The sequence below is a fragment of the Lepidochelys olivacea genome (assembly GCF_965140295.1).
Source record: "Lepidochelys olivacea isolate rLepOli2 genome assembly, chromosome: 4".
In the NCBI taxonomy this organism is placed as follows: Eukaryota; Metazoa; Chordata; order Testudines; family Cheloniidae; genus Lepidochelys; species Lepidochelys olivacea.
This window is the reverse complement of record NC_140414.1, coordinates 65,941,840-65,969,702: the sequence shown is the minus strand read 5'-3', so window position 1 is coordinate 65,969,702 and position 27,863 is coordinate 65,941,840. Positions and strand designations below refer to the sequence as shown.

Below are 27,863 nucleotides of genomic sequence, written 5' to 3'. Positions count from 1 at the left end.
CGGCCCCTTGAGCACTTATCTATACTGTTTATGAAAAAAGGCTGCATGATCACAGTGGGGGACTTCAGTCTGAGTCACATACGCTGGAGGGCTCATGCTGCCAGTACTAAAATGTCCTCAGAATTTCTAGATATTACAGATGACAATTTTCTAACTTAAGAAGTGCTGAATACAACATGGGAGAATTCTACAGAAGACCTCAAACTAAAATTTGGTGGTTGGTTAGGTACAAGCGATCATGACTTGATCACATTTGTTATGTGCGAACAGTAATGAAGTCCAAATAAGTACTTACACTCTGGAGAAGAGCTCTGTGTGGCTCGAAAGCTTGTCTCTCTCACCAACAGAAGTTGGTCAAATAAAAAGGTATTACCTCACTCACATCATCTCTCTTATATCCTGGGACCAACACAGCTACAACTACACAGCGCACACACACACTGCTATAAAACTGCCAATTTCTCAAAGCTGAAAACAATTATGAGCCAAATCAGGTAGAAGAATTTAAACAGAAAAATATGAATTATAATTGGGAATTATTTAAGAACATTTTACTAAATGTCCAAAAAGCCTCAAGTGAGAAAGGAGGCCTCACGGGTTAAAAAAAACAGCCTGTCTTAGAGGAGTAGTGAAAGCAACAAGAAAATATATATAACAACTATAAGAAAGGGGAAGTTGATAGTAATGAAATAAATCAGAAGCTAGGAATTGTAAGAAATTGGTAAGGGAAGCATAAGGATACAGGGAGAAATCTATGGCCACCAGCAGTAAAGACAATAAGGAGGAGGTTTTTTAATTAAAATTTGGCTATTTGACAGTGAGGAATCATCATCAGAGAACATGTTTCTAGTGGGGTCCCACAGGGATCAGTTCTTAGCCCTTTGCTACTTAATATTTTTATCAATAATCTGGGGAAAAAATGAAATCAATCGATAATATTTGCAGATGACAAAAAGTTGGAGGAGTGGCAAATAATTAAGAGGACAGGTCACTGATAGAGAGCAATCTGGATCACCTGGTAAATTTGGTACAAGCAAACACTTTGTGTTTCAATAAAGCCAAATATAAAAAGTCATACATCTAGGAACAAAGAACGTAGGCCATCCTTACAGGATAAGGGACTCTATCTTGGGAAGCAGAGATTCTGAAAAGGACTTGGGGGGTCAGGGTGGTAATCAGTTGAACACGTTGTTCCAGTGCAACCACTGTGACCAAAAGGGCTAATGTGATCCGTGGATGCATAAACAGGGGAGTAGTAAATAGGAGCCGGGAGGTTATTTTACCTCTGTATTTGGCACTGGTGCAACCACTGCCGGAATACTGTGTCTGGTTCTGGTGTCCACAATTCAAGAAAGACATTGATAAACTGACGAGGATTCAGAGAAGAGCCACAAGAGTGATCTTCAAGGAGCTTAATCTGTTTCATTTAACCCAGAGACAGTTATGGGGTGACTTGAACAGAGTCTATCAGTATCTCCAAGAGTAACAAATATTTAATAATGGGCTCTTCAGTCTAGCAGACAAAGATATAACAAGACCCAATGGCTGGAAATGGAAGATAAACACATTCAGATGGAAAAAAAGATGTAAAATTTTTACCAGTGAGGGTAATGAACAACTGGAACAATTTACTAAGGATCACCAAGTGATTCCCCATCACTGGCGATTTTTAAACTAATATTCTCAAAAATATGCTCTAGTTCAAATTATTTTGATGAAGTTCTATAGCCTGAGTTATACAGTTGTTCAGACCACAGTGGAATCTGCTGGCCTTAGAATCTATGAATGTGTACTATCAGCACACTCAGGGTATATACACCCTGCAAAAAAAGATGTATTCTTAACTTGAGGTTAGGTAACTTGGATTAAAAATAGAAGCAATGATACAGCAACTCAGTCTTTAACTCAGGTTGGCAGCTTGAGGTAAAGCCTTTTGGAAAACCTAGGGTTGAACTCGAACTGATGACATGAGTTGCCATGCCTATTTTAACCCAAGTTAGGACACATTGGGGGGGGGGGGGGGAAGAACCACAGAAATATCCTCATTACTGTGGCTGGCCACTGGGCTAACCCCTTAGGCATCTCAATAATTCAAATAAAAGTTTGATAAAGGAACGTTAATCCCTGCCTTGCAGGGAGTGTTGGGGTGACCAATTATATCATGTTTGTTCAGCACTTTGGAAGAAGTACTATTGTCTACCTTCCAGTTCAGTTTGTAATAAAAGGATGCAAAAATAACTGGACAGTGAAGATTTACAATACATTGTATAAAGGTCATTGCTAGGATTCTATTGAGTCAATTCACTGATATATGTATGCTTTGAAGAGGAACATTTATACATGCCCCCTGCATAAGAACAGTAGTTTTCACAAAAAGAAAAGGAGGACTTGTGGCACCTTAGAGACTAACCAATTTATTTGAGCATGAGCTTTCGTGAGCTACAGCTCACTTCATCGGATGCATGCCGTGGAAACTGCAGCAGACTTTATATATACACAGAAAATATGAAAAAATACCTCCTCCCACCCCACTGTCCAGCTGGTAATAGCTTATCTAAAGTGATCATCAGGTGGGCCATTTCCAGCACAAATCCAGGTTTTCTCACTCTCCACCCCCCCACACAAATTCACTCTCCTGCTGGTGATAGCCCATCCAAAGTGACAACTCTTTACAAAATGTGCATGATAATAAAGTTGGGCCATTTCCTGCACAAATCCAGGTTCTCTCACCCCCCTCCCAAAAACCACACACACAAACTCACTCTCCTGCTGGTAATAGCTCATCCAAAGTGACCATTCTCCCTACAATGTGCATAATTAAGGTGGGCCATTTCCAGCACAAATCCAGGTTCTCTCACATCCCCCCCACCCCCATACACACACAAACTCACTCTCCTGCTGGTAATAGCTCATCCAAACTGACCACTCTCCAAGTTTAAATCCAAGTTAAACCAGAACATCTGGGGGGGGGGGGGTAGGAAAAAACAAGAGGAAATAGGCTACCTTGCATAATGACTTAGCCACTCCCAGTCTCTATTTAAGCCTAAATTAATAGTATCCAATTTGCAAATGAATTCCAATTCAGCAGTTTCTCGCTGGAGTCTGGATTTGAAGTTTTTTTGTTTTAAGATAGCGACCTTCATGTCTGTGATTGCGTGACCAGAGAGATTGAAGTGTTCTCCGACTGGTTTATGAATGTTATAATTCTTGACATCTGATTTGTGTCCATTTATTCTTTTACGTAGAGACTGTCCAGTTTGACCAATGTACATGGCAGAGGGGCATTGGTGGCACATGATGGCATATATCACATTGGTGGATGTGCAGGTATACGAGCCTCTGATAGTGTGGCTGATGTTATTAGGCCCTGTGATGGTGTCCCCTGAATAGATATGTGGGCACAATTGGCAACGGGCTTTGTTGCAAGGATAAGTTCCTGGGTTAGTGGTTCTGTTGTGTGGTATGTGGTTGTTGGTGAGTATTTGCTTCAGGTTGCGGGGCTGTCTGTAGGCAAGGACTGGCCTGTCTCCCAAGATTTGTGAGAGTGTTGGGTCATCCTTTAGGATAGGTTGTAGATCCTTAATAATGCGTTGGAGGGGTTTTAGTTGGGGGCTGAAGGTGACGGCTAGTGGCGTTCTGTTATTTTCTTTGTTAGGCCTGTCCTGTAGTAGGTAACTTCTGGGAACTCTTCTGGCTCTATCAATCTGTTTCTTTACTTCTGCAGGTGGGTACTGTAGTTGTAAGAAAGCTTGACAGAGATCTTGTAGGTGTTTGTCTCTGTCTGAGGGGTTGGAGCAAATGCGGTTGTATCGCAGAGCTTGGCTGTAGACGATGGATCGTGTGGTGTGGTCAGGGTGAAAGCTGGAGGCATGCAGGTAGGAATAGCGGTCAGTAGGTTTCCGGTATAGGGTGGTGTTTATGTGACCATTGTTTATTAGCACTGTAGTGTCCAGGAAGTGGATCTCTTGTGTGGACTGGACCAGGCTGAGGTTGGTGGTGGGATGGAAATTGTTGAAATCATGGTGGAATTCCTCAAGGACTTCTTTTCCATGGGTCCAGATGATGAAGATGTCATCAATATAGCGCAAGTAGAGTAGGGGCTTTAGGGGACGAGAGCTGAGGAAGCGTTGTTCTAAATCAGCTATAATGTTGGCATACTGTGGGGCCATGCGGGTACCCATAGCAGTGCCGCTGATCTGAAGGTATACATTGTCCCCAAATGTGAAATAGTTATGGGTAAGGACAAAGTCACAAAGTTCAGCCACCAGGTTAGCCGTGACATTATCGGGGATAGTGTTCCTGACGGCTTGTAGTCCATCTTTGTGTGGAATGTTGGTGTAGAGGGCTTCTACATCCATAGTGGCCAGGATGGTGTTATCAGGAAGATCACCGATGGATTGAAGTTTCCTTAGGAAGTCAGTGGTGTCTCGAAGGTAGCTGGGAGTGCTGGTAGCGTAGGGCCTGAGGAGGGAGTCTACATAGCCAGACAATCGTGCTGTCAGGGTGCCAATGCCTGAGATGATGGGGCGCCCAGGATTTCCAGGTTTATGAATCTTGGGTAGTAGATAGAATATCCCAGGTCGGGGTTCCAGGGGTGTGTCTGTGCGGATTTGATCTTGTGCTTTTTCAGGAAGTTTCCTGAGCAAATGCTGTAGTAGTTTCACACCCCTTGCTCTTCCTTGTGGTGCAGTCAAAGACTGAAACCTTCCTGAAATCTGTCCCAATACATGCATTATCTTAAAGTGCTGATCTCTTATTTTTCAGAACAACAGTGAAATTTTTTCTTGGATATCTTCCTTCTAGATCCCAAATTCTCAACCTCTCTAACCACTAATATCCCTCCAACTATGTAACCTGCCTTTCTATCACATTAAAAACAGCTATAAATCTGCCACAAGTCATGCAAACATAGACTCCAGTGTGTATACTGGACAGAAATCAAACCAAAGGTCCCATATGCCAACCACCAAGAGCATTTTTCAGCTGTTACACTGGTATCATTTTGGTCTTTAAAAGAATCATCATCATAGTTGGTTTTCTTTGAGTCAAGAAACCTAACCAAAGATGGTAAGACAACATAATTACCATAGCAGGTGGAGATGGTGCACAAGATAGTTACCGAGTTCCAACCACCATTCCAATGTCCCTTTTTCAGACACTCATAATTTAGTCAAATTAATTCCTTCTGGGTTTAAATTCTCCATGCTTTGTCTCAGTCCAGAGGTTAGCACTGGTGTGCTTTTTCGTTTGAACAAAAAACAGACTGTTTTGTATAAAAAAACTGCATGTATAAAAAAATTATATGCTCCTGTCTATATTATAGAAACCTTCTTCATCACTGAAGAGATTAGATAAACTGGATCTCAGAAGGTACAAAGAAGAGGGTAATTTTACAGCATTTATTACGCTATATTTTGTTTTGATCAGCAATTATATGGAAGAGTAACTCATCAGCTGAAGGTAGAAAGCAGTCTAACAAAATACAGATATACAGAACAGAGTGGAATCTAGTGAAATTCATCTAATAAAACATTAAAAATAGACAAGTTAAAAATCATAATCCTTGCACTAAAACCAAGTGTATACAACACTACAAAAATAGCACTCTCCAACTATTACTAACTAAAGCTATTTATAACGTAGATCAGTCTGTAGGCCAAGTCACTGTACTGAATTGGTTTCTGCTGTACTACTAGAGTTACATTGAACTGCAGACTCAAAGGTCTGTTGATACAATTATTTATCTTATACATATATAGTTCCAATCACACACTTGCTGATTAAAGCAGGGTACAGATATTTAAGATATATGTTTGCTAGCTAATTACACTGCCAGGAAACTCACAACAGAAGCAGTGCATCTGTGATAAAAAGTGTACCAGACAGCTGTTTTGCTCTGCTCTCCAGAGATCACCGATACCGAAGGCATTATCATCATTCACAAAGTGCCACTTAGGTACATAAACACTGCACAATAACTAAACTGAATCCAAGTAGGAACAGGTCCCACAATGACACACTGGATACAGAAAAAACAGTTTCAGGGAAGGACAGAAAGAATGGGACATGTTTATTATATACCACATAATGTCAAAAAAATAGGTTTTTAAAGAAGTTTCTGACATTGTAAGGAAAAGGAGAAACTTGAAATACATTAATTGGGCAGTTGTTCCAAGCCTGCTGAACAGCATGAAAGAAGGGATAGAATCTGCACCTAGTGAAGGAGTCAAAGAAAGCAATCAAAATAGTGAAGCACAGGAAGTATAAGAGAAGATGAAGGCAGAGCTATAAGAATCTTGTCTTCAGACAATGGAATATGCATAATAGGCTTCCATAGAAGGGAAAAAAAAAACGTAAGAGGGATGACAAGTAGAATGGAAAAATGGAGAACAGCAAGAGTAAGAAGCAAGAAACCAGTCCCACTACATTTCTAGACTCCTGAGGGAAGCCTCTTCTTTTGGGGGATGGGAGAAGAGAGAGAGAGCACTTAGTACAAAAGCTCTTTTCTTTTTGCATATATGAAATTGTACCATAAAGAGACAGATTAGCTCAGTTGAATGTTAATTTAAAAATCTGGAGAAAAATAATCAATCCAACTTTAGCAAAAATTTCATACTAAAGTTTTCTTACACTGCTCATAGTGGAAGAGTGGTACACAGAACAATTTCTCCTGAACCTTATTTTTAAAACTGCCCACAATATATTTCTTCCCCAACACCAGTGAGATTTGTTACTATTGAACTGCAAAGGATTTTTATAATTGAACAATTATGGTTTACAAGCATGTTTCTCAATGATAAAAAAGTGAATGCTTTGGACAATTTAAGGATAATTAATCATATTTAAAACACCTATTTTGTTCTGTGATGTTTTACGTTAGGCATTTAAAATAAAGCCAGCATGAAACAAGCGGAATGGGTCAAGTTGGAAAGTAATAGTTGTTTTCAGCAGTTCTCCATTAAATATTTTTTGCAATATGATGCTTTTAGTTTCATTTTGTTCTCTGTTCTTAATACTAGTTCCTAGAAAAGCAAATATCATACCCTTTGAAAAATATAGGACGATTGACTAAAGAGCTGTATTTTATATCTGAACACGTACTACTTTCCTCATACATTAATTAGGAGTTGGAAGTATGCACTTTTCCATCAGCAGCAATCCTTGCGTTATATACTGCAGTGCCAAATTCAGTAAGAATTTAGCTGTTGTTAGTAAAAAGTGAAATACCAGGTAACAAGTTTGAAGAAGCTTTGACTTAAACAGTACCAGGTTTAAAAAATAAAGAAAAAAAATTCAAAAACAAAAGTAATTACTAGCACTAGTTAGCAGAACTGGAATTAACAACTTGGAAGATAATGAATGAAGAAATATTCATGCTAGCTGAATAAAGGAAGATATTTTTGCAGGGAATCGTGATTGGAAAAATACTTGACTCCTTCTACAAACATATGATGGAGAATTGTCCAGACCATAAAACTGGGTGCCTAAAAAAGTTAGGCTCCAAAGCGGCCTGAATTTCAGTAGCACTGAGCAGCCATGAACTCCTCTTGAAGTCAACATAATTAGTACTACTGAAAATCAGGCCCCTTATTTAGACACCTAACGATGACTTAGGAGTCTAATATTAAGTATCCGTTTTTGAAATTTTTGACCTACCTCTCCTTGCCATAGATACAACAACCCTCACACTATTAACTGAATTACAATACTTGAAAGGAAGCAGTTTTTAATACTGTAATTTTAATCTGGGATTAATTCTAACACGTAAGTCATTAAATGTTTCTTCAGAGAAAATAATTTTATTTTTATTTATTTTGTTATCTAGCTATAATGCCAGTTGTAAACTCTACAGTTGGGAAACAGAAAATAAGAAATCCAGACCAAGGTTTTTTTAATTAGACAAAAAGATGGATTTGACAAAAGATAGAATGAGGACTTGCACATGATTAAGTGGAAGAATTAAGTTTCTCTGACTGCTTTCAGAGTTGGTGTAATTGGCAAGACTTCAGGGACAGATGGCTGTTTACTCAGATATCAAGTATGTCAAATCAACCTGAACAAAAATGAGAACAAGTAGAAATGCCTCATTCCTTATCCTCGCTTCACAACTGCAAGCAATCTTACAGTAAGAGCTGAAACAGCAATCAAAAATCCATCAGACACATCTGACAAAACAGTGCAAGTTTTTAACATGTGCAATTCCCCAGAAACTTTTGTCACTGTTTTTCTTAGCGCACAATTTAGAATTTGCTGAACTGGGAAATAAGAGAACCAGTGGGGATTAATAGTTACCAGGTCAGTGGACAGCAGAAAGAATGCTGAAGAACATCATCATTAAAAAAAGGAAGTCTTCTTTTGACAACTTTTACCTAAAAGGCTTTTCAGTGATTGCGGTTTCTAACCAGCTAGGACACATACTGTCAGAAAGTTTCAGGGACAAAACACAGACAATCCCAGACACTGTATGTGTTACTCAAAAGGGACTGATATAAATTATACTCTATATCCAATCACTCTCTAAAGAGAGCACAAAAATAATTCAAGTCATTATTCTGGAAGCTGAATGCACAATAAGTCCAAGGTATACATTTACGTATTATAAGCGTACTAGAAATCCCAGAGTGGAACACACACAGAGACTAAATCTAGCAATTTGACAGCAGCCTTTCACAGCTGCATTTGTTACTCTATGTTGATTTCATAAACTAGAAGTAATGTTCAGTCAATCAAGTCACTTCTAAAGTCACCTCTAATTCCAAGTACAGGGTACAGACTGTAAAGGAACCATATGTACGGTAACAATTAGCTGTCCTATTAAGAATGTACGCAGAACGCAGGAGCCTTTTTTTTCTTAAAATAAGTATCTCTGCTTCAAACCAAGTTTTGAAATTTAGCTTTACTGAAATTGGAGGATGCTTTATTCACAGATCAGACAAGTGAGTGGCCTTAAATTCTCCTGTGTGAACTTTTCATGTGCCACTCATTCCAAAGAGGGGACCTCTGTCCTGTGAGCTTCCAAATAAAAACAGATTTAAAAATTTTATTAAAGCTAATGTTAAAAAATTATATAATACACATGTTAAGAAAAGAGTGTCTGTACATCTTGGTATAGTGCTTAGATTATCCACACAATACAAAGTTTGTCTTTAAAGTCATAAAATACGTATAGTGCATAATCAGCAATAACCCCCAAATTTAGGTGAATAAATTTAAGAATACAGTTTAGATATTCGCATCCAAGTATTCAGGTACTTATACAGAGAGTTGGTTGTGGAAAGCAAATATAGCAATGAGTGAAGATTGTCCCTCAGTAATTGAGAATTTAGGATAGGTTGTCCATTTAGAAAGTACAATCCACGAGGAAAGTATTTCAGTTACTTTCCCGACGACGCTTCTCATCGGCACTCCAGCTCATCCCTCCTGGTATTGCCGATGTCTGGTGATGTGTTCTATGTAGATGTCCCTTGACCACCTGATAGCGTCCAAAACCATGAGTTGCCACATCAGCTGAGCGTAGCATTGACCGATTCCGCATTCTCGTAACATGCTCGTTACTGGGGTCACATGTGCCGAGGGCTCCAACAATCAGCGGGTGTGTCTGAACCTGGTAACCCTTAGCTCTCAAGGTTTAGGCCAGAGGGGTGTATTTCTCCACCTTTCGAGCTCGGGCGTCATGGAAAGCTGGGGTCCTGTTTTCAAAGGGCACTATGACATCCACCATCATGATCTTCTTCTGGTCCTCATTAGTGATGACGATGTCTGCTCACAGTTGGCTGTTGGTTCCGGGGATGGCGGAGTTCACAGCCATCTTCCCAATGGGTAGTGGGATGGCTCTGACTAGGTGATGTTGCATGGCGTTATGTCGCAGCTGCCAGGCTCTGGAATGAGGCTTGCAGCTACACAGGACATGGGGGAGTGTCTCATTGGCATAGCCACACTTCCTGTATTGTTTGTCTCTATTCCTGTGGCACATGGCCCCTTTCAGCGGAACGCAGACGAGCCAGGCCCAGGGGATGAACCTCCAGTCAGCAAATTGGGTGAAGCTGCCCCCAGGGAGGAAGTGGTTGCTGGCATCCCACTTGCACGCCACCTCGAAGGCCTAAAGTACCATTACATTTGTTAGAATACTAGGAGTTCCTCACCCAGGACCAGATTTTACCATCCTCAGTCACATCACCTTACTCCACTGATTATTAAAATCTGCTTATTCAGTGGTCAGTGGGACTTCACTCATGAAGTAAAGTACTATTTAATGCAAGTTTCAGAGTCTGACCCAAAATAAGTTTCCCCACAGTCAGTTCACATTGAAGTCAGGGGGACTTTTGCCTCAACTTCAGCATGAGCAGATGAGGCACAGGTTTGGGCCAGTAATTCTTCGAAAGAGGTAAAAAGAGAGGGAGATGCCATTGTGTTAAAAATTCTGCATTCAGTTTCAGAGTGTCTCTCTAAAAGGCTGATATTTTTCCTTCAAAAGATAATCATGGGATATACAATACAAAATAAGGTAACACACGTTTTTAATTTATTTTTATTTTTTTAAATCTAGCCCATAATCCCTCTATAATTCACATAAAACCAGCTTTTTTTAAAAAAAAGTTACTATAAAATCACTCGAATTCTATTTTACATCAACTGATGGTGGGGGAATCTATACTTCACAGACACACCGTCAATAAATGATCTGGAGGTATCTTCATAAATGATCTGGAGGATGGTGTGGATTGCACTCTCAGCAAATTTGCGGATGATACTAAACTGGGAGGAGTGGTAGATACACTGGAGGGCAGGGATAGGATACAGAGGGACCTAGACAAATTGGAGGATTGGGCCAAAAGAAATCTGATGAGGTTCAATAAGGATAAGTGCAGGGTCCTGCACTTAGGACGGAAGAACCCAATGCACAGCTACAGACTAGGGACCGAATGGCTAAGCAGCAGTTCTGCGGAAAAGGACCTAGGGGTGACAGTGGATGAGAAGCTGGATATGAGTCAGCAGTGTGCCCTTGTTGCCAAGAAGGCCAATGGCATTTTGGGATGTATATGTAGGGGCATAGTGAGCAGATCGAGGGACGTGATCGTCCCCCTCTATTCGACATTAGTGAGGCCTCATCTGGAGTACTGTGTCTAGTTTTGGGCCCCACACTACAAGAAGGATGTGGATAAATTGGAAAGAGTCCAGAGAAGGGCAACAAAAATGATTATGGGTCTGGAACACATGACTTTGTGAGTTGCTTTCCCCCGCTCTGAAGCGCAGGAATACCAAGATGAGAGCTGCCCTGACAATTGAGAAGCCAGTGGCGATAGCCCTGTGGAAGCTTGCAACACCTGACTTCTACCAGTCAGTCGGGAATCGATTCGGAGTGAGCAAATCTACCGTGGGGACTGCTGTGATCCAAGTAGCCAATGCAATCACTGACCTTCTGCTAACAAGGGTTATATAGAACTTTATAAACCACACTAATGCCAACATAAGAAGATACCATCAAGTATATTCATAGCCCTAGTATCACAATAGGACAGCCAATAGTTACAGTACACATAGTTTCATTACTGGCCCAACCATGTGCCTAATCTGCTCACACTGAAGTTTAGGCAAAAGTTTTAATCCATTTAATATGTATAATGTTAATTTTGTATCATTCTAGTCATGTGGTACCAACTTAAATACCCTACAGAAGTCTAAATATATAACATCAACATTACCACCTTAATCAGCCAAACTTATAATCACATCAAAAAATACCAAATTAGTTTGACAAGATTTATTTTCCATAAACCTTTGCTGATTGGCATTAATTATATTAGTATCCTTTTAATTCTTTATCAACCAAGTCCCATATCAGCTATTCCACTATTTTGCTTTGGATCAGTATCAAGTTGACAGATCTATATTTATTCAGGTTGTTCCATTTATTCTTTTTAAATATTTACACATTAGCTTTCTTCCAGTTCCCTGAACTTCCCCAGTGTTCCAAGACTTACTGAAAACCAACAATGATCCACAAAACTCCTTGGTCAACTCTTTTAAAATTCTTGCTTGCAAGTTATCTGGACCTGCTGCTGGGAAAAGTTTGGAAGAGAATAAAATCTTTTTGTCTATTCCCATCAAAAAAAACATTGTTTAGAAAACAGTTGTTCAACTCTGTCAGTAATCTTTCTCTTGGCAGAGACATAGAGGTTCATTTGGTACTACTTATTCTGTAGGCTATTGGAAACAAGATTTGTTGCAGACACCATGTGATTGAAGATGTTTGCCAGCTTTATTATTCACACTTCTTCTTGTGGTTCTCAAGAGGGAAGCTGGGTTAGAAAGCAGTGGTAAAATCCTGACCCTACTTAAGTCAATGGGAGTTTTGCCATGGACTTCAACGAGGCCATGATTCCACCCTGGGTGTTTAGCAGAAAACCAAGAGCAAGATGGGAAACTAAAAAACAAAAGCACCCGAACAACAGTGACACCCACAATGAAAAGGGAATTAAAACCAAAGTTAATTGCCATGTTGCTGATTGCACAACAGGATCACTGCCTAGAATGTACTCACGCTGTTCACTAAGAACTGAGAAAAAAGGATGGGGAAGTGTCTACTAAGTGACCAAAGGCATTATGACTTTTTTTGGGGGGGGGGGGGGGGAGTTTCTTCAAAGAAAATATCCATTTAAAAACAAACAATGATTTAATCTTGAGCTCTTTACGTGATTACTGAAGAAACAAGCTACTTTCAAGGGAGGCCAAAATAAAAGTATTGGAACAGTATTTTCTGCTCTCTGTGGACCTTCTAGTAATTTATAGTTACTGCACTGAATTTGGAAATGCTTTGAAAGAGGAATATTTAAGTCTTGCCTACCCCTAGCATTTTTCAAGAAATTGCACACTGTTGCAGGTCCACCAGCGACAGCAAAGGTAAAAGCACAAGTATAGAATTCCAGCATTTTTACTACTGTGTCCCAACATCACTTTTGATAATGCAATGGAGTTTTCCTGAAAAAACAAACGTGTACATAGCCGTAATGAAAGCTGAACCACAACACTGATATCCAAGAATAAAGTTTCTTATTTTCTTGGTTCTGAATAGATGAGTCAGATTCCATTGCTGGTGATCAGCTGAATAATTTGGGTGTGGTTTAGTAATTCCTAAAAGACTGAAACAAGTGTTAAATTGCAAAAGCAGTTGTTAAACTGACTGCCCCTAGGCTTGTCTTCACTAGGATTTCAAAATGTGTTAGAACATGTTAGCAAACACCTATTCTAAAACTCTAGTGTAGACTTTAACATATGCTAGCTGGTCAGGCTGAAGCATAGGCTTAATTGTTGAGTTACACCAGGGAGGAATTTAGCCCATTGTTTCACATTTACAAAAACGTCTGTGTCACAACTCACTGTTTGTTTTGACTAATAGAAAGGTGTGTTATTAGATCATCTTAGTTAACACATTCTAAAGCTGAAGAAAGAGGTTTAGGCCAGGTCTACAGTACAGACCTATACTGGTGTGAAAAATCCACACCTCTGAGCTATATAGTAATACCAACCTACCCCACCTGTTTTCTCCTCCACCCCCATGTCTTCCTCCTCCATGTTGGCAGAAAAGCATCTCCCACCGACATAGCTACCATCTCTTGGGGAGGCTGATTAACTACACGAACAGGAGAGCTTCTCCCGTCCTTATAGGAGTGTCTTCACTATAGGCTACGCTACAGCTGTAGCGATGTATGTGATGAAAAGCCTTAAGCTCGCCACTTGAAAAATTAGTAGTTATATCCTGCAAGTCTTCAGCATTAACACTTCACTGAAGTAACTGGGGGGGAAAGAGTTCAACCCCGTCACACAACTATTTATTCAGGCTCTCTACAAAGGTCTTATCTACATTAGGAACACTAGGATACAAAAAAAATCAACCACTGACAAAGCTCTTAGAGTCCTATCTTCACTACAGCCACATTTGTTACTACCAGCAAAAAATACAAGTCCTAAATATAATTTCATAGCACTAACGCAGCCAAAGACTACATAGTGTCAGTTAAATTCAGCACACTTGAGAAAGGTTCACCCTCTACCAAACCGCTAACTATTTTTTCTCCAATATGAAAGCCTACATTTTTCAGATTCTGAAACGGATGAGGGGAGGGGACAATAAATATTACCATACAAATGGACCTGGACAAGACAGACAAAAGGGAAACATATCACACTGCACATTGTAGGCTGTATGACTATAATCAAAAGTGTGTGATGTGCTAAAGAAGTGGGATGATAACTTACGATTTGCTGCTTTACACGTTATGACATGAGAGACTTGCTGACTGGATTTGGAAAGCATTAAGAAAACATATGCAAGTGCTCGTGTAAGGAAGAATATAAACACTTAGATGTAACTAATTGTTTTAAGTCTGTAATCATAGACAGAACATTTCAACATCTAGTAAAAATAAGTGTCCAGAGAGCTACTGTTATTGAAATGCAAATTTTCTTCAGAAAGGCCTACTTACAGAATAGTGAGGATCCAGAAGGAAACAAGCAAGTCCACTTGTCTTTTCTAACTGAAGTACTATATAATTCCCTTCCCCTTCAATAACTCAGAATAATACGTCGAAGAAACCTAAAGAATGTCTTAGGCCCAGCCTATGCAGTTCTTGGACCAGTATAATTACGTCAGTTAGGGGTGTGATTTTTTTCCTGAAGTAGTTACACCAGTACAACCCCTATTGTGAATGCAGGTATACTGATATAAAGGGCTCATACCAGTGTAGTTTATTCCCCTTCCCATATGAGACTAGCCATACTGATATAAAGCACCCTTATATTACTATAACTGCATATACACTAGAGTGGCAATATCACTTTCACTATACCAGTAGAGTACAACTAATGTATGTAGATAAGATCTTAAATATTCAATGTGATTTTAATGCAGCTACTGCAGGATATTCCAAGGATAATATTCATCAATATGAGAGAGAGAGAGATAAGATAGGCCAGAGGGCAAAATAATGACTATAGCATATCGATTTCATTGTTCTGCTAGCAGGCTATGTGGTCTTTTAAATAAATTATACTCAGTCAGACTTGAAATGACATGTCCAAAAACAAATTTGCATTCAACAAGGCAGTTGTAATGGTGTGTTTGGGTGAACAAGGCTGGAGTTTTGGCACACACTGATTTGGTTGCTCAGTTGCTTATTTACATTGTGGCAGGTTTTTCAATTGGTCAGTTTGTAGATCTCCCAAGTTGCCTTGTCTCTATCTTATTTGGATGCTCTAATGAGGTGATGAATTTTACTACTTTTGCTAGGAACCTAATTCCAAAATAGGTCAGTGGAGGAGAGTTAAACTGATCTAGTTTTTCAAAGAATTAAAAACCTTGTTAAAATGTCATACAGGAACCAGCACAGTGTTACTGCCCTGCGGCAAAAATGGATTTAATTTCCATCCCCCGCAGACTCTCAACTGGAGGCCACACCTGGAAATGCTGCAAGGTCATCCTGCTGAGGATAGCGGAAGCAGTTCACGTTATAATTTACACTCACATCGTGCCTTTCATTTGACAATCTCAGATGTCACACAAGGATGTGAGGCTTTACAAACATTAATGAGGCCACACAACATACCTGTGAGGGAGCTGTTATTTAAACTCACTATAAAAATTGGTTTCAGAAGTGAACTGTAGCTCACGAAAGCTTATGCTCTAATAAATTTGTTAGTCTCTAAGGTGCCACAAGTGCTCCTCTACTATAAAAATTGGTGATCTGAGGCACAAAGAGGGTAAGTGACTTGCCCTGCAAGGTCAGTGGTGGAACCAGGAACAGATATGAGGGCATCATAGTCATGTTAGCATCTCTTCCAACTCATCCAAAGCACCTGCCTACATGACTGCCAATACATCTGGAACACCCTGCTCCTATTAGTGATGGTCAGGATTGCAGTGCTTCCTCCATGCTGCCTTACAGCACTTTGAAAATCACGCTGGCTTGTGAAAAACCAGAGGAATTATGGGATATTAGGAAAGGAATCATGGGAGTTTGTGAATCTGACCCAAATCTCAGTAGGTTCCAATAGCTACCCTACAACGCATCAAAAGAAAAATCCCAGAATACATAGAGCCTGGCAGCAAAACACTGGACCCAGGGGTGCCTGCCCAGAATGTGGTGGGCCTATTTTAAAAAATAAGAGCAGTCTTGTGTGGATGCTGAGATTCACAAGGGAAACAGCTTAGACCAGTTTAGATAAAGCCGAGTGGATGAAGAACTACACTGAGAAAACTCTCATGTAAACAAGGCCTCAGCTCATTCCACCTTTAGTTAAATAAGTAACATGCTCTGAAATAAATAAATTTTGTATTCATAACCCATTCACTGAAGAATCAGTTAATTGTTCCAAATCAGGGAAAGAACAGATTAAAAGAAATGTCATGTGATCAGACCATGAAGTTGCTTACAAAAAGTCGCCCTCTGAGTTTTGGTTATATTTATACTCTGAATAAACAAAACTGACGAGTAGAAGTCTTTCCAGTGAACAGCAATTCAAACAAACAAGCAGAATAATTGCGTTTATTTAAAAAACAAATAGAAATAATACTGAAAATATAGAATAACAACGTTGGCTCAAAAGAGAGTCATGCACTCATCTAGAACATTGTGACCAGTTTGGTCGACTCCCCTAAACAGGAGTGCAGGGTTGGTTTGACAGGGTACCTGAGGACTAAAGCTACCAGCCAGAAACAGATACCCAAGTTAAGGCAGCACTCTGCTGGGATGTCCATTTTAGTCCTCAGAACATCACCCAGCCACAACATACAATGGCGTAAAAAGGAAAATGCATACTGCCCAATAATTTAAAGATAATTCCCCAGGTAAAAATGTTTTGAATCTGAAGCAAATGGGCCACAATTTTTTTCTGCATCAATGGAACAAAAACACAAACAAAAAAATCTTCTCAACCATGGCAACATTTTTTAAAGCATCTGTGTTCTGGCTCACGAATAGGCTCTTTTTGATAAAACGGTATAATAGCAGGAAAAAAAACTTTATTAGCTGGGTGAAATGGACCTACTGGCAGCATGTCCTGTAACAAACTGAGATAGATATGGCAAGGACTGTAGGAAAACAGAATGCCAATACCATTCAGACAAACAAGTGCTTTTCGCAACACAAATATACCTGAGTCTCCAGTGCTTCCAATTTACGCTTCCTGGCATGAAGAGCTTTACTTGGAAAAGCCCAAAAATAATTGGAAGTTCCAATCCTATCGGTGTCCACCATACCATCATCAACTAAACTTTGCAGGATCTCCTTGACCGACATTGCGGCTAACAAAGAAAAAAAAAGTCACTTTTTCTTCAGTGTATGTGTTAAGTGGTTATACTTTATTTTAAAATATGATTGCGAAGCAAGTATGTCAATGTAACAGACAATGTACTACACCTATTTTCATTTTCACTGCAGATTATTTATGTTGCTGTAGTTCTAAGCAAAGCACATAATCCACAAACACATATTTCTGAAAAGCTTATTCCTTTTTCACAAGCTATCTGGAAGACACCAAAAATAAAGATCTTGTGCCACAGCCACTCCATGCAGAGAATCCCTTTGATGTCTAATGGCAATATCATGCATAGGATAGCTCACAATACGAAGACAATTTGTTCCTGGATATTTTCCATTCTGGGTCCTGACTTTTCCCCTAATCTAGACCAGTTTGGAATGTAGCAAGCAACAAAGAAAAATCATCAGAGCAGGTGAGATTAGCAATCCCCTTCCCTAAAGTACTACTTTATAGAGGGAAAACCTTCCTACAAAAGGACACTTACGTGTAAAATTGCAGGTCAGGCCTGTAGTGCTTAGTAAAGGTGAGTGGGGACCAAATGGCAGTCTCACAGTTACTTCTGTGGTGGCGGATGCTCTTTTGGTCTCTGAAACTGCCAAGGATCTAGTTAAATGGGCCATAATCTGAAGTTGGACACCTAAATCCTTAGTTAAGCACCTAAACATATGGCATGATTCTCAGAGATGGAAGCTGTGGGTGCTCAGAAATGACTTCAGTAGGTGCTCAGCTCCTTTGAGAATCGTGCCATGTATTTAGGTAGCTAACTAGGGATACAAGTTCCAGACTTTAGACATCAGCACTTGAAAATGTTGGCCTTAATGTCCAATATAAGTTACAGCTACTAGTAACATAGGGTTGGGATGTGCGTGCATAAAATGTACAGTTTCTAAATTTACACTTGGTTAGGTCACCATGACTAACCAGTTGCAGCTAGGTATTTTTTTTCTTTTGTTTAACGTTACTGTTATAAAGATCATAAAGTCAGTGTTATGTGAAAACATGAAAATGCACACAGTATAACTAGTCCACAAAACAATTCTCAATGTCTAAACAAGTTTTAGGGAGGGGGGAAAGCATTAATACTTACTAATTCCTTTCTCTTTGGGAGCAATCTTCTCCATATCCTTTAATTGGAACACATCTTTCTGTTCAAAACACAAAAGGCACGTCAGCTCTGAATGACGGTCTCATTTAAGTCATGTCTACGTTCTTTACTAAATTAATCCCAACAAATATACAAGTACCATATCTAATGTATTTTTTCATTTCTCCAGGAAAAATATTGCATGCTCCTCAAGATAGAGCTAAAGTACTTGAAAATAAAAAGTGATTTTATTTTGTTGTAGGCTTTGTTATTTCCTCCAGTTTTTCTTTGTTACTTTAATTAATTGCTTCATGCCTAAATTTAGGCTGCTAGCTCCTCAGGGAAGAGAGCGCTGTGGCCAGATCCTCAGCCCCTAGTCTAGCTGCTTTTGCACTGCAGCATCACAATAAATTAATTTTAACAAACAAAATAAATAATATTTCAGTTACATCACAAACACAAAGGTGTCTCTGAGTTGGAGCTCCATTTCTCTTCCCCTTCCACTGCCCTCTTTTGGGTGCATTCTCATCCTTCCCTTTCCTATTTCCCAGTTTTATCCCTCTCCCATACTGTCGAATTTGAGCATCCCTAACTACCTCCCTGCCTTCTGTGGGAGCACAGTGAAACTGATGAGATTTGGAGCCTAAGGAACAAAGCAAATACTGAAAATGTCCCAAATTCCTGTTTAATTTTACTTTGCTGCTCCCTCACATATGGGCTGGAGGTTATTAAGGTACCAGGTCATGTGGCTTTGTGCATCCACCTCTGTTACACATGGCAGTCCCTTTACAGGAAAATGTTTGAGAAATACTACATAGAAGTACATGAAGCACAAGCACGTCAGCAGCAATTACTGATGTTATGAGAAATCTAACTTTGGATTTCCTGACTGTTGTACCTAAATTTGAAACCGTTGCACTACCTGAAAAATAAACCTTTTTGGTTTTCGACTTAACTGTTAATACCTTATCCACTGCTGACAAGGGAATCAATAAAAGTTCAGTTGAACTGGTGCCGAACAATTTAACTAAAAGAGCATCCAAAACTCTACTTAGCACAAGCTCATCTGCACCTCTCACCAACACCTTTGATCAGCAACCGATAGTTTCACAAATGCAAGTAAGGCCACTGTGTCCTAGGAAAAATAAAGCTGGCTAAAAATTTAGCAGTTTGATGGAATCACAAAGGTATTTTCCCCCTATGGTACATTAATAAAGAATAGTAATATACTGCTTTTCATTTAGTCACTCTCAAAGAACTGTATAAAGGAGATCGGTATCACTATCTGCATATTACACATGGGGAAACTGAGGCACAGAACAGGGAAGTGACTTGCCCAAGGTCACCCAGCAGGACAGTGGCAGAGCCAGGAACTGAACCCAAGACTCCTGAATCACAGTCCAGTGCCCGAGCCACTCAGTCTCTCTGGCTCCTTATGGGTGCTCCCAATGGCCAGGAGGGGGAGGGAGAGCTCAGTGGTTTGCGCATTGGCCTGCTAAACCCAGGGTTGTGAGTTCAATCCTTGAGGGGGCCATTTAGGGATCCGGGGCAAAACTTGGGGACTGGTCCTGCTTTGAGCAGGGGGTTGGACTAGATGACCTCCTAAGGTCCCTTCCAACCCTGATATTCTATGAAATATGCAAAAATTAAAACACTTACTGTTTCAAAAAATATTTCCATCATACGAGTTCTCTTCTCTTCAACACTCAGTCCCCTTTTCTTGGACTACAATAGAACATGTATTCAGTACTTAGAATTAACATTTCATTCAGAATTCACATCTATTTACTCTAGAAGAACCATTTCCTTGACATCTCCCTTAATACTGTCCTACATCACAATACTCCCTAAAACAGGACTTCTTCACAAAGGAAAACCATGCCGGGCTAATCCATTCAAAATATATCAATTGTTTCAAAGATATTAAGTTTGGTACTGATATGTTGTATAATCTAGTTCATCCCCTACCTCACTGCAAGGTAGTTTTCAATGTGTTTTACTGCATCCCTATAGTTCCTTGTCTGTCTTGCCTTACTAACTCTAGAAATGGCAGTTCCAGTCTCTCTTGGTAACTGGTACCAATGCCCAATTGTCCTTAAAAAGTTATTTCTACTATTTAGTCTATAGTGTGAGACTTCTGCTTTTTGTCTGACTCATTTATTTCTGTGAATATTGTTCTTTCCTTCTTGTTAAAATGACATAGCCAATGTGAAATCTAGACCATTTTAAAGTTAGAGTAGTTTTCAGAAACTGTATCTGCCTTCAAATCACCTTTCCAATGTTGTGGATTAACAATCACATTATCTTTATTAAAAACATAAGAACAGCCATACTGGGTCAGACCAAAGGTCCATCTAGCCCAGTATTCTGTCTTCCAACTTGTGGCTAATGCCAGTGCCCCAGAGGGAATGAACAGAACAAGTAATCATTAAGGGATCCATCCTGTCACCCATTCCCAGCTTCTGGCAAACAGCGACTAGGAACACCATCTCTGCCCATCCTGGCTAATAGCCATTGATGGACCTATCCTTTATGAATTTATCTAGTTCTTTTTTAATCCTGTTATAGTCTTGGCCTTCACAACATCCTCAGGCAAGGAGTTCCACAGGTTGACTGTGCACTGTGTGTGAAAAAATACTTCCTTTTGTTTGTTTTAAACCTGCTGCCTATAAATTTCATTTGGTGACCCCTAGTTCTCGTGTTATAAGAAGGAGTAAAAAACACTTCCTTATTTATTTTCTCCACACCAGTCATGATTTTATAGAGCTCTATCATATCTCCCATTATTCATCTCTTTTCCAAGCTGAAAAGTCCAAGTCTTATTAATCTCTCCTCATATGGAAGCCGTTCCATACCCCAATCATTTTTGCTGCCCTTTTCTCAACCTTTTCCAATTCCAGTACATCTTTTTTGAGATGGGGTGACCACATCCACACGCAGTATTCAAGATGTTGGTGTACCATGGATGTTTAAAGAAGCAATATGACATTTTCTGTCTTATTATCTATCCCCTTCTTAATGATTCCCAACATTCTGTTCGCCTTTTTGACAGCCACTGCACATCGAGTGGATGTTTTCAGAGAACTATCCACAAGGACTCCAAGATCTCTTTCTTGAGTGGTAACAGCTAATTTAGACCCCATCATTTTATATGTAGAGTTGGGGTTATGTGTTCCAATGTGCATTACTTTGCATTTATCAACATTGAATTTCATCTGCCATTTTGTTGCCTATTTACCCAGTTTTGTAAGGTCCCTTTGTAACTCTTCAGTCTGCTTTGGACTTAACTATCTTGAGTTGTTTTGTATCATCTGAAAATTTTGCCCCCTCACTGTTTACGCCTTTTTCCAGATTATTTATGAATATATTGAATAGTACTTGTCCCAGTACAGCCCCCTGGGGGACACCACTATTTACTTCTCTGCATTCTGAAAACTGACCATTCATTCCTACCCTTTGTTTCCTATCTTTTAACCAGTTACCAATCCATGAGAGAACCTTCCCCCTTATCCCAGGACAGCTTACTTTGCTTAAGAGCCTTTGGTGAAGGACCTTGTCAAAGGTTTTCTGAAACTCTAAGTATACTATATTCACTGGATCACCCTTATCCACGTTTGTTAACCCCCTCAAAGAATTCTAGTAGATTGGTGAGGAATGATTTCCCTTTACAAAAACCACGTTGGCTCTTTCCCAACAAATTATGTTCATCTGTGTGTCTGACAATTTTGTTCTTTACGATAGTTTCAACCAATTTGTCCAGTACTGAAGTTAGGCTTACCGGCCTGCAATTGCCAGGATCACCTCTGGAGCCCCTTTTAAAAATTGGCATCACATTAGCTATCCTCCAATCATTTGGTACGGAAGTTGATTTAAATGATAAATTATATATCACAGAAGTTCTGCAATTTCACATTTGAGTTCCTTCAGAACTCTTGGGTGAATGCCATCTGGTCCTGGTGACTTATTACTGTTTAATTTATCAATTTGTCCCAAAATCTCCTCTAAGGTCACCTCAATCTGGGACAGTTTCTCAGATTTGTCACCTAGAAAGAATGGCTCAGGTTTGGGAATCTCCCTTATATCCTCAGCCATGAAGACCGATGCAAAAAATTCATTTAGTTTCTCTGCAATGACCTTATCATCCTTGAATGCTCCTTCAGCATCTCAGTCATCCAGTGGCCCCCTTGGTTGTTTAGCAGGATTGCTGCTTCTGATGTTCTTAAAAAAAACTGCTATTACTTTTTGAGTCTTTGGCTAGTTGTTTTTCAGATTCTTTTTTGGCCTTCCTAATTATATTTTTACACTTCATTTGCTCGAGTTTATTCTCCCTTCTATTTTCCTCATTAGGATTTAACTTCCACTTTTTAAAGGATGCCCTTTTGCCTCTCATTGCTTCTTTTACTTTGTTGTTTAGCCACGGTGGCACTTTTTTGGTTCTCTGTTTTTTAATTTGGGGTATACATGTAAGTTGAGCCTCTATTATGGTGTCTTTAAAAAGTTTCCATGCAGCTTGCAGGGATTTGACTTTTGGCACTGTGCCTTTTAATTTCTGTTTAACTAACTTCCTCATTTTTGTGTAGTCCCCTTTCTGAAATTAAATGCTACTGTGGTGGGCTGCTGTGGTGTTTTCCCCACCACAGGGATGTTAAATTTTATTATATTATAGTCACTATTACCAAGAGCTTCAGCTATATTCACCTCTTGGAACAGATCCTGTGCTCCGTTTTTCAAATATTTTTCTTTTCATCATGTGTCAAACAATTAGCAGGGGAAACTGATGGAATATACAGGGAAACACTGGAACGGATTATATACAAATATAATACAGAAAAGTAAAACTGAAAAGTATTTTCCTCTCCAATCTCTGTCAATTATATTGAGCGTTCATAGATACTAAGGTCAGAAGGGACCATTATGATCATCTAGTCCGACCTCCTGCACAATGCAGGCCACAGAATCTCACCCACCCACTCCTGCGATAAACCTCTCACCTATGTCTGAGCTACTGAAGTCCTCAAATCTTGGTTTAAAGACTTCAAGGAGCAGGGAATCCTCCAGCAAGTGACCCATGCCCCTGTTACAGAGGAAGGCGAAAAACCTCCAGGGCCTCTTCCAATCTGCCCTGGAGGAAAATTCCTTCCCGACCCCAAATACTGCAATCAGCTAAACCCTGAGCATATGGGCAAGATTCACCAGCCAGATACCCAGGAAAGAATTTTCTGTAGTATCTCAGATCCCACCCCATCTAACATCCCATCACAGGCCATTGGGCCTATTTACCATGAATATTTAAAGATCAATTAATTACCAAAATCATGTTATCCCATCAAGTGTTACTTGTAACAGCAGCATATAAAATATTTCTAAGCAGAAATGTGACTTTTTAAGTTGATAGTGTCCCTTTAAAGCCCATAGGAAGAAAGTGCTAGTGCATCACATTATGTACTGGAAAAATATGCTGCATAATCTTCATATACTAAAAAGAATCCTTAAAAACACTCATCAGTGGGAAAGTGAATTTGGGGAGTTCCTAGAAAAGGTAAGTAGCGTTCAGGGACACATAGAACTTTGAAAGGAGAGAATCATGCCTTGCCTCAGCTATTCATAGCATATCAAAGCTGCAGTAGATTGAAAGTGATGGAACTCTTGTCAGTTTCACGGCTTTTTCACTTTGAAACAGGTTATATGCAAGAGCAACAAATGTTTGCATTTATCATCTGTGGTCATGGACAAGGGCCAGATTGCTTTGGATTTTTTTAAGTTATATTGTACAAAATTTTAATTTTGGAAGATAATTTATTCAGCAATCACTTATGCATCAATTTAAAACAATTAATTCACTGTAATAAAGTTTATTTGACTAAAGCCTTGTTAAATTTTGTATTTTTTTTTACATAAACTCTTCCCATCTGATTTATTCAACTCTGCCACATACCTAAATTGGTGACATCACAACTAGTTATTATGAAAGAGATTTTGATGTTACAAACACTTGTATATGGCACTGCTGTATAAATAAGAACAGCAGATTGACTAGAAGTTAATAAGGGTTCTATTTTTCCCCAAATATCTTGGTAATCGGCAATGATGGGAACAAAAATATGTAAATACAACATGACATTTTAAATAATGTTTTGGTAGCATGCAGTATTATTAAGTTTACTCAAGTTTACTTAAGCATGGAAGTCATTCTTGATGTTCATGGGGCTGTGTGGACAGTATAACCACAATCAAGCTACTATAAGTTCTGTTCACACCTGGATGTATGGGAAACTGTCCATGTAAATCCCACAAAACCTTTTTGTGTTCCAATTTTGGCTATGCTACTCATCACTGGGCCTAATGGATCAGTGTTCATACTGCACTCCCCATCAGTACCCAGCCCAATGCCAGGTAAGCTAATGATCCAACCAGCGGACCAAATTCAGTGATGAATCCTGGTCACGTGCCATCTGAGGCACACTGCACATATGCTAAGAAGACTGGGCCTAGTGCAAGTTATTTTTACATGACCTGTTATAACGGTGGTGGCCTCCAGCTAAAATTAGTTTGGTCCACATGCAACTAACAGGGAGGAAAAACATAAAACAGATGCAGCTTTAAAAGATTTTATTGGAAATAAGGAGTGCAGCTAATCAATATTGCATTGACCAGTGCTACAGAAACATAAATTAAATTAGAATTTATATGGGAAAAATCCTGACATTTAAATTCTTGAATTCACCTTTTAGACAGAGAAGGATTAAAAGTAATTATATGAAGCTGTTATACAAAAACACTACCATCCATTTTCAATAGAAGATGGTATGAGAAAAATTACTGGGAAAACTTTACCCACCTCTGCCTCATCTCAAGTGGCAGAGAAAATAGAGAGATGAAAAGCAACATGAAGGAGACCAATCATATGTAGAGAAACAAAGGCCTTACCAGAACACATTATTAACAGTAAAACCTGTCAGATCACTATCACTTTTCATCAACAGGTCTCAAAGCACTTCATAACCTTTAACATATTTATCTTCACAAACCTCTGTGAAATAAGGAAATACTATTATCCCTATTTTACAACTGGAACTGAGGCACAGAAAAGCTAAGAGACATGCCCAAGGTCACAGAGGAAGTCGTGTGCAGACCAAGGAGCTGAACTAAAATCTCCCAAGACCTAGGCTAGTTCTCTAATCACTGGTCCACTCCTCCTCTCATTGGGTAATGAGGCCAGCATCCAATAACCTATATCTGATGATTCAAAGTTGATAGAAGAGCACTTTAATGCACCTACCCAGCTTTCTAAGGTTCAACTCTCAAAGCCTCTAAGATCCTCTCATGATTCAAGTTCAGTTCTCTCCACATTTCCAGCCTGCCTACATCTCTGCTCTTTTCTCCTCCTACAACCAGTTCTTGCTCCCTACAATCTATCCAACTGTTTCTCTTTGTTTCCTTTGTCATAACCCCAATCCCAGCTGCAACTCCAAGGAAACAGCAGCTGGTTTCATTATGGAGAAAATCCCCTTCCCTAACAGGGCCTCTCAATTGTTTTAAGCCTATTTTAAACTCTACATTGAAAGTTTGTGATGTCATTAGTAAAGTTTGGAATTTTGAGCCAAATTCCAAGCAAAGGAACATAAGGATTTGCCATACTGACTAATCAGTCCATTTACTCCAGTATCCTGTCTTTGGCAGGGGAGGGTACCAAATGCAGGTACAAAAAACCCAGTAATGGACAATCATGGGATAATCTGCTCATGCTGGATGTTTCTTCCTAACCTCTGGAAAGTGGTGGCTATTTCATACCCGACATAATATAACCAGGGACACTCTTTATCCCTATAAATGGGGAGCCCCCCTTTTTTAAATCTTTTTTTAAATTTTTTAATCAGTGTTAAACTACTGGTCTCAATGAGATTTTGTGGTATTGAGTTCCACAAGTTAATTACACCCTATGAAATCCCATTAAAAGTCAACATTTTTAATGGGTGAAATCAATGGGGTTATGCAGGATTTAACTCACTTCAAAACTGGGGCAGTCCGCATTTTCTCCTCTAGTACAAGACCTGGTGTTTAGGTATTGGCTAATACACTAAACTCGTAGCGACTTGGTTCTTGTCTGAACCGCCCCCCCTTTTAAAGCCGACTAAAGAAGCTGGCCTGGAGCCCCTACGAGTGAGCGGCAGCGGCGGCGGGGGGGTGGCTGCAGGCGCCGCGCGCGGACCGGAACACACCGGGCCAGGGCCAGGGCCAGGGCTGTGGGGCCACGGGTCGGACTCCGGGCACCTGCAGAGGGGCCGCGCCGGGTGGCCACGGCTGAGGGGCCCAGCAGGATCGGGGGGGCGGGTCTAGGAAAGCCCAGCACAGCCCAGGCGGCTACGGGCACACCCCTTCTGCCCATTGCACGGGGCGGGCCAGGCGGCCACGGGCCCCCACCCAGTCACCCCATCTGCGCGCCCAGGCCATAAACCGAGCAGCGCCTCCGACAGGCTCGGTAGCGGCTGGCTCTGGGGAGGGCCCCGGAGCTCGGTTCCCGCAGGGGCGCCCGCGGCTCCCGGGCAGGGGGAGCCGGACCGGACGCCGCTTACCATGTCGCCTCCTTCCCGCTGGAGCTGGGAGTCCGGCCCGGGGTGGCGGCAGCGCTGAGGGCCCGGCCAGGCGCCGAAATTTGATTTCCGCGCCGCCGCCAGGAGGCAAAGGGCAGCGGGAAGCCGCGGTGGGGGTGGCTCCGCTTTCGCAGCTTACAGCGCCGCCTGGCGCCTCCAGAGCGGGGCCCCCTTCCCTTCGCTCCGTCTGCGTCTTCCTGCCTTGTTTAACCTGCCTCTTCCTCTCTCCCTGCCCCTGCCTCGGCCCCTGGGTGCAGCCCCACGGCCAGTTTTTTGCACACCCCAATTCAAAATGGACATCACGTGAAAGTTGCCGGAATTCATTTCCCTGACTCATCTCCCTGCTCGATCTCCCGCTGTAGGTCTCCAAAAATTAAGCAGACCTCCCTGAAGGTGCCTCTGTTTTTCATAGCCAAGCATGCGAAAGTGCCTACAGTAAAACTTTTTATTAAAGCTAACGCTGAAATTATCTAATACACAGGTTAAGGGAAGAGTGCCTACACATCTGGGTATAATGCTTACATGATCCAAAAGTACAAAGTTTGGTTTAAAAGTCATAAAATATATACCTAATCTGCAATATCCCAAATTAAGGTTAATAAATTTAACAATACAATTAAAATATTAGCATCCAAATATTCAGATACATCACTCATAAAAATTTATACTCAGAGTAGCTTGTGGAAAGCAAATAGAGCAATAGTGACAGATTGTCCCTCAGTAATAGAGAATTTAGGGTAGGGTGTCCCTCAGTAAATACATGATCCTTCTGTCCAGGAGCAGCCAAATTACCCCCTCTGTTTGCATCAATTTATACTTCATCGTTTGTATAACAGCTTTTTATTGAAGTCACATCCATTGATCTGATACAA

The 27,863-nt window shown here is 40.3% G+C and overlaps 1 protein-coding gene across 6 annotated transcripts in view; it reads right to left on the bottom strand.

Moving 5' to 3' along the window:
- The window catches only part of MND1 (meiotic nuclear divisions 1), a 51,643-nt gene extending 24,397 nt beyond the window's left edge, over positions 1-27,246 (bottom strand). Inside the window, exons 1-5 of one of the 6 annotated variants that reach the window (XM_084625678.1) lie at positions 26,974-27,246; positions 20,060-20,125; positions 18,404-18,461; positions 17,801-17,908; positions 17,151-17,299 (exon numbers count right to left, since the gene is read on the bottom strand). In XM_084625678.1, the coding sequence (XP_084481804.1) occupies positions 17,151-17,299; positions 17,801-17,908; positions 18,404-18,461; positions 20,060-20,125; positions 26,974-26,976 (384 nt within the window). In that variant the 5' untranslated portion in view covers positions 26,977-27,246. The remainder of the gene's footprint in view (positions 1-17,150; positions 17,300-17,800; positions 17,909-18,403; positions 18,462-20,059; positions 20,126-26,973) is intronic. The other 5 variants (XM_084625679.1, XM_084625677.1, XM_084625675.1 and 2 more) reach the window with 5 other exon arrangements.
- Between the last annotated feature and the right edge of the window lie 617 nt (positions 27,247-27,863).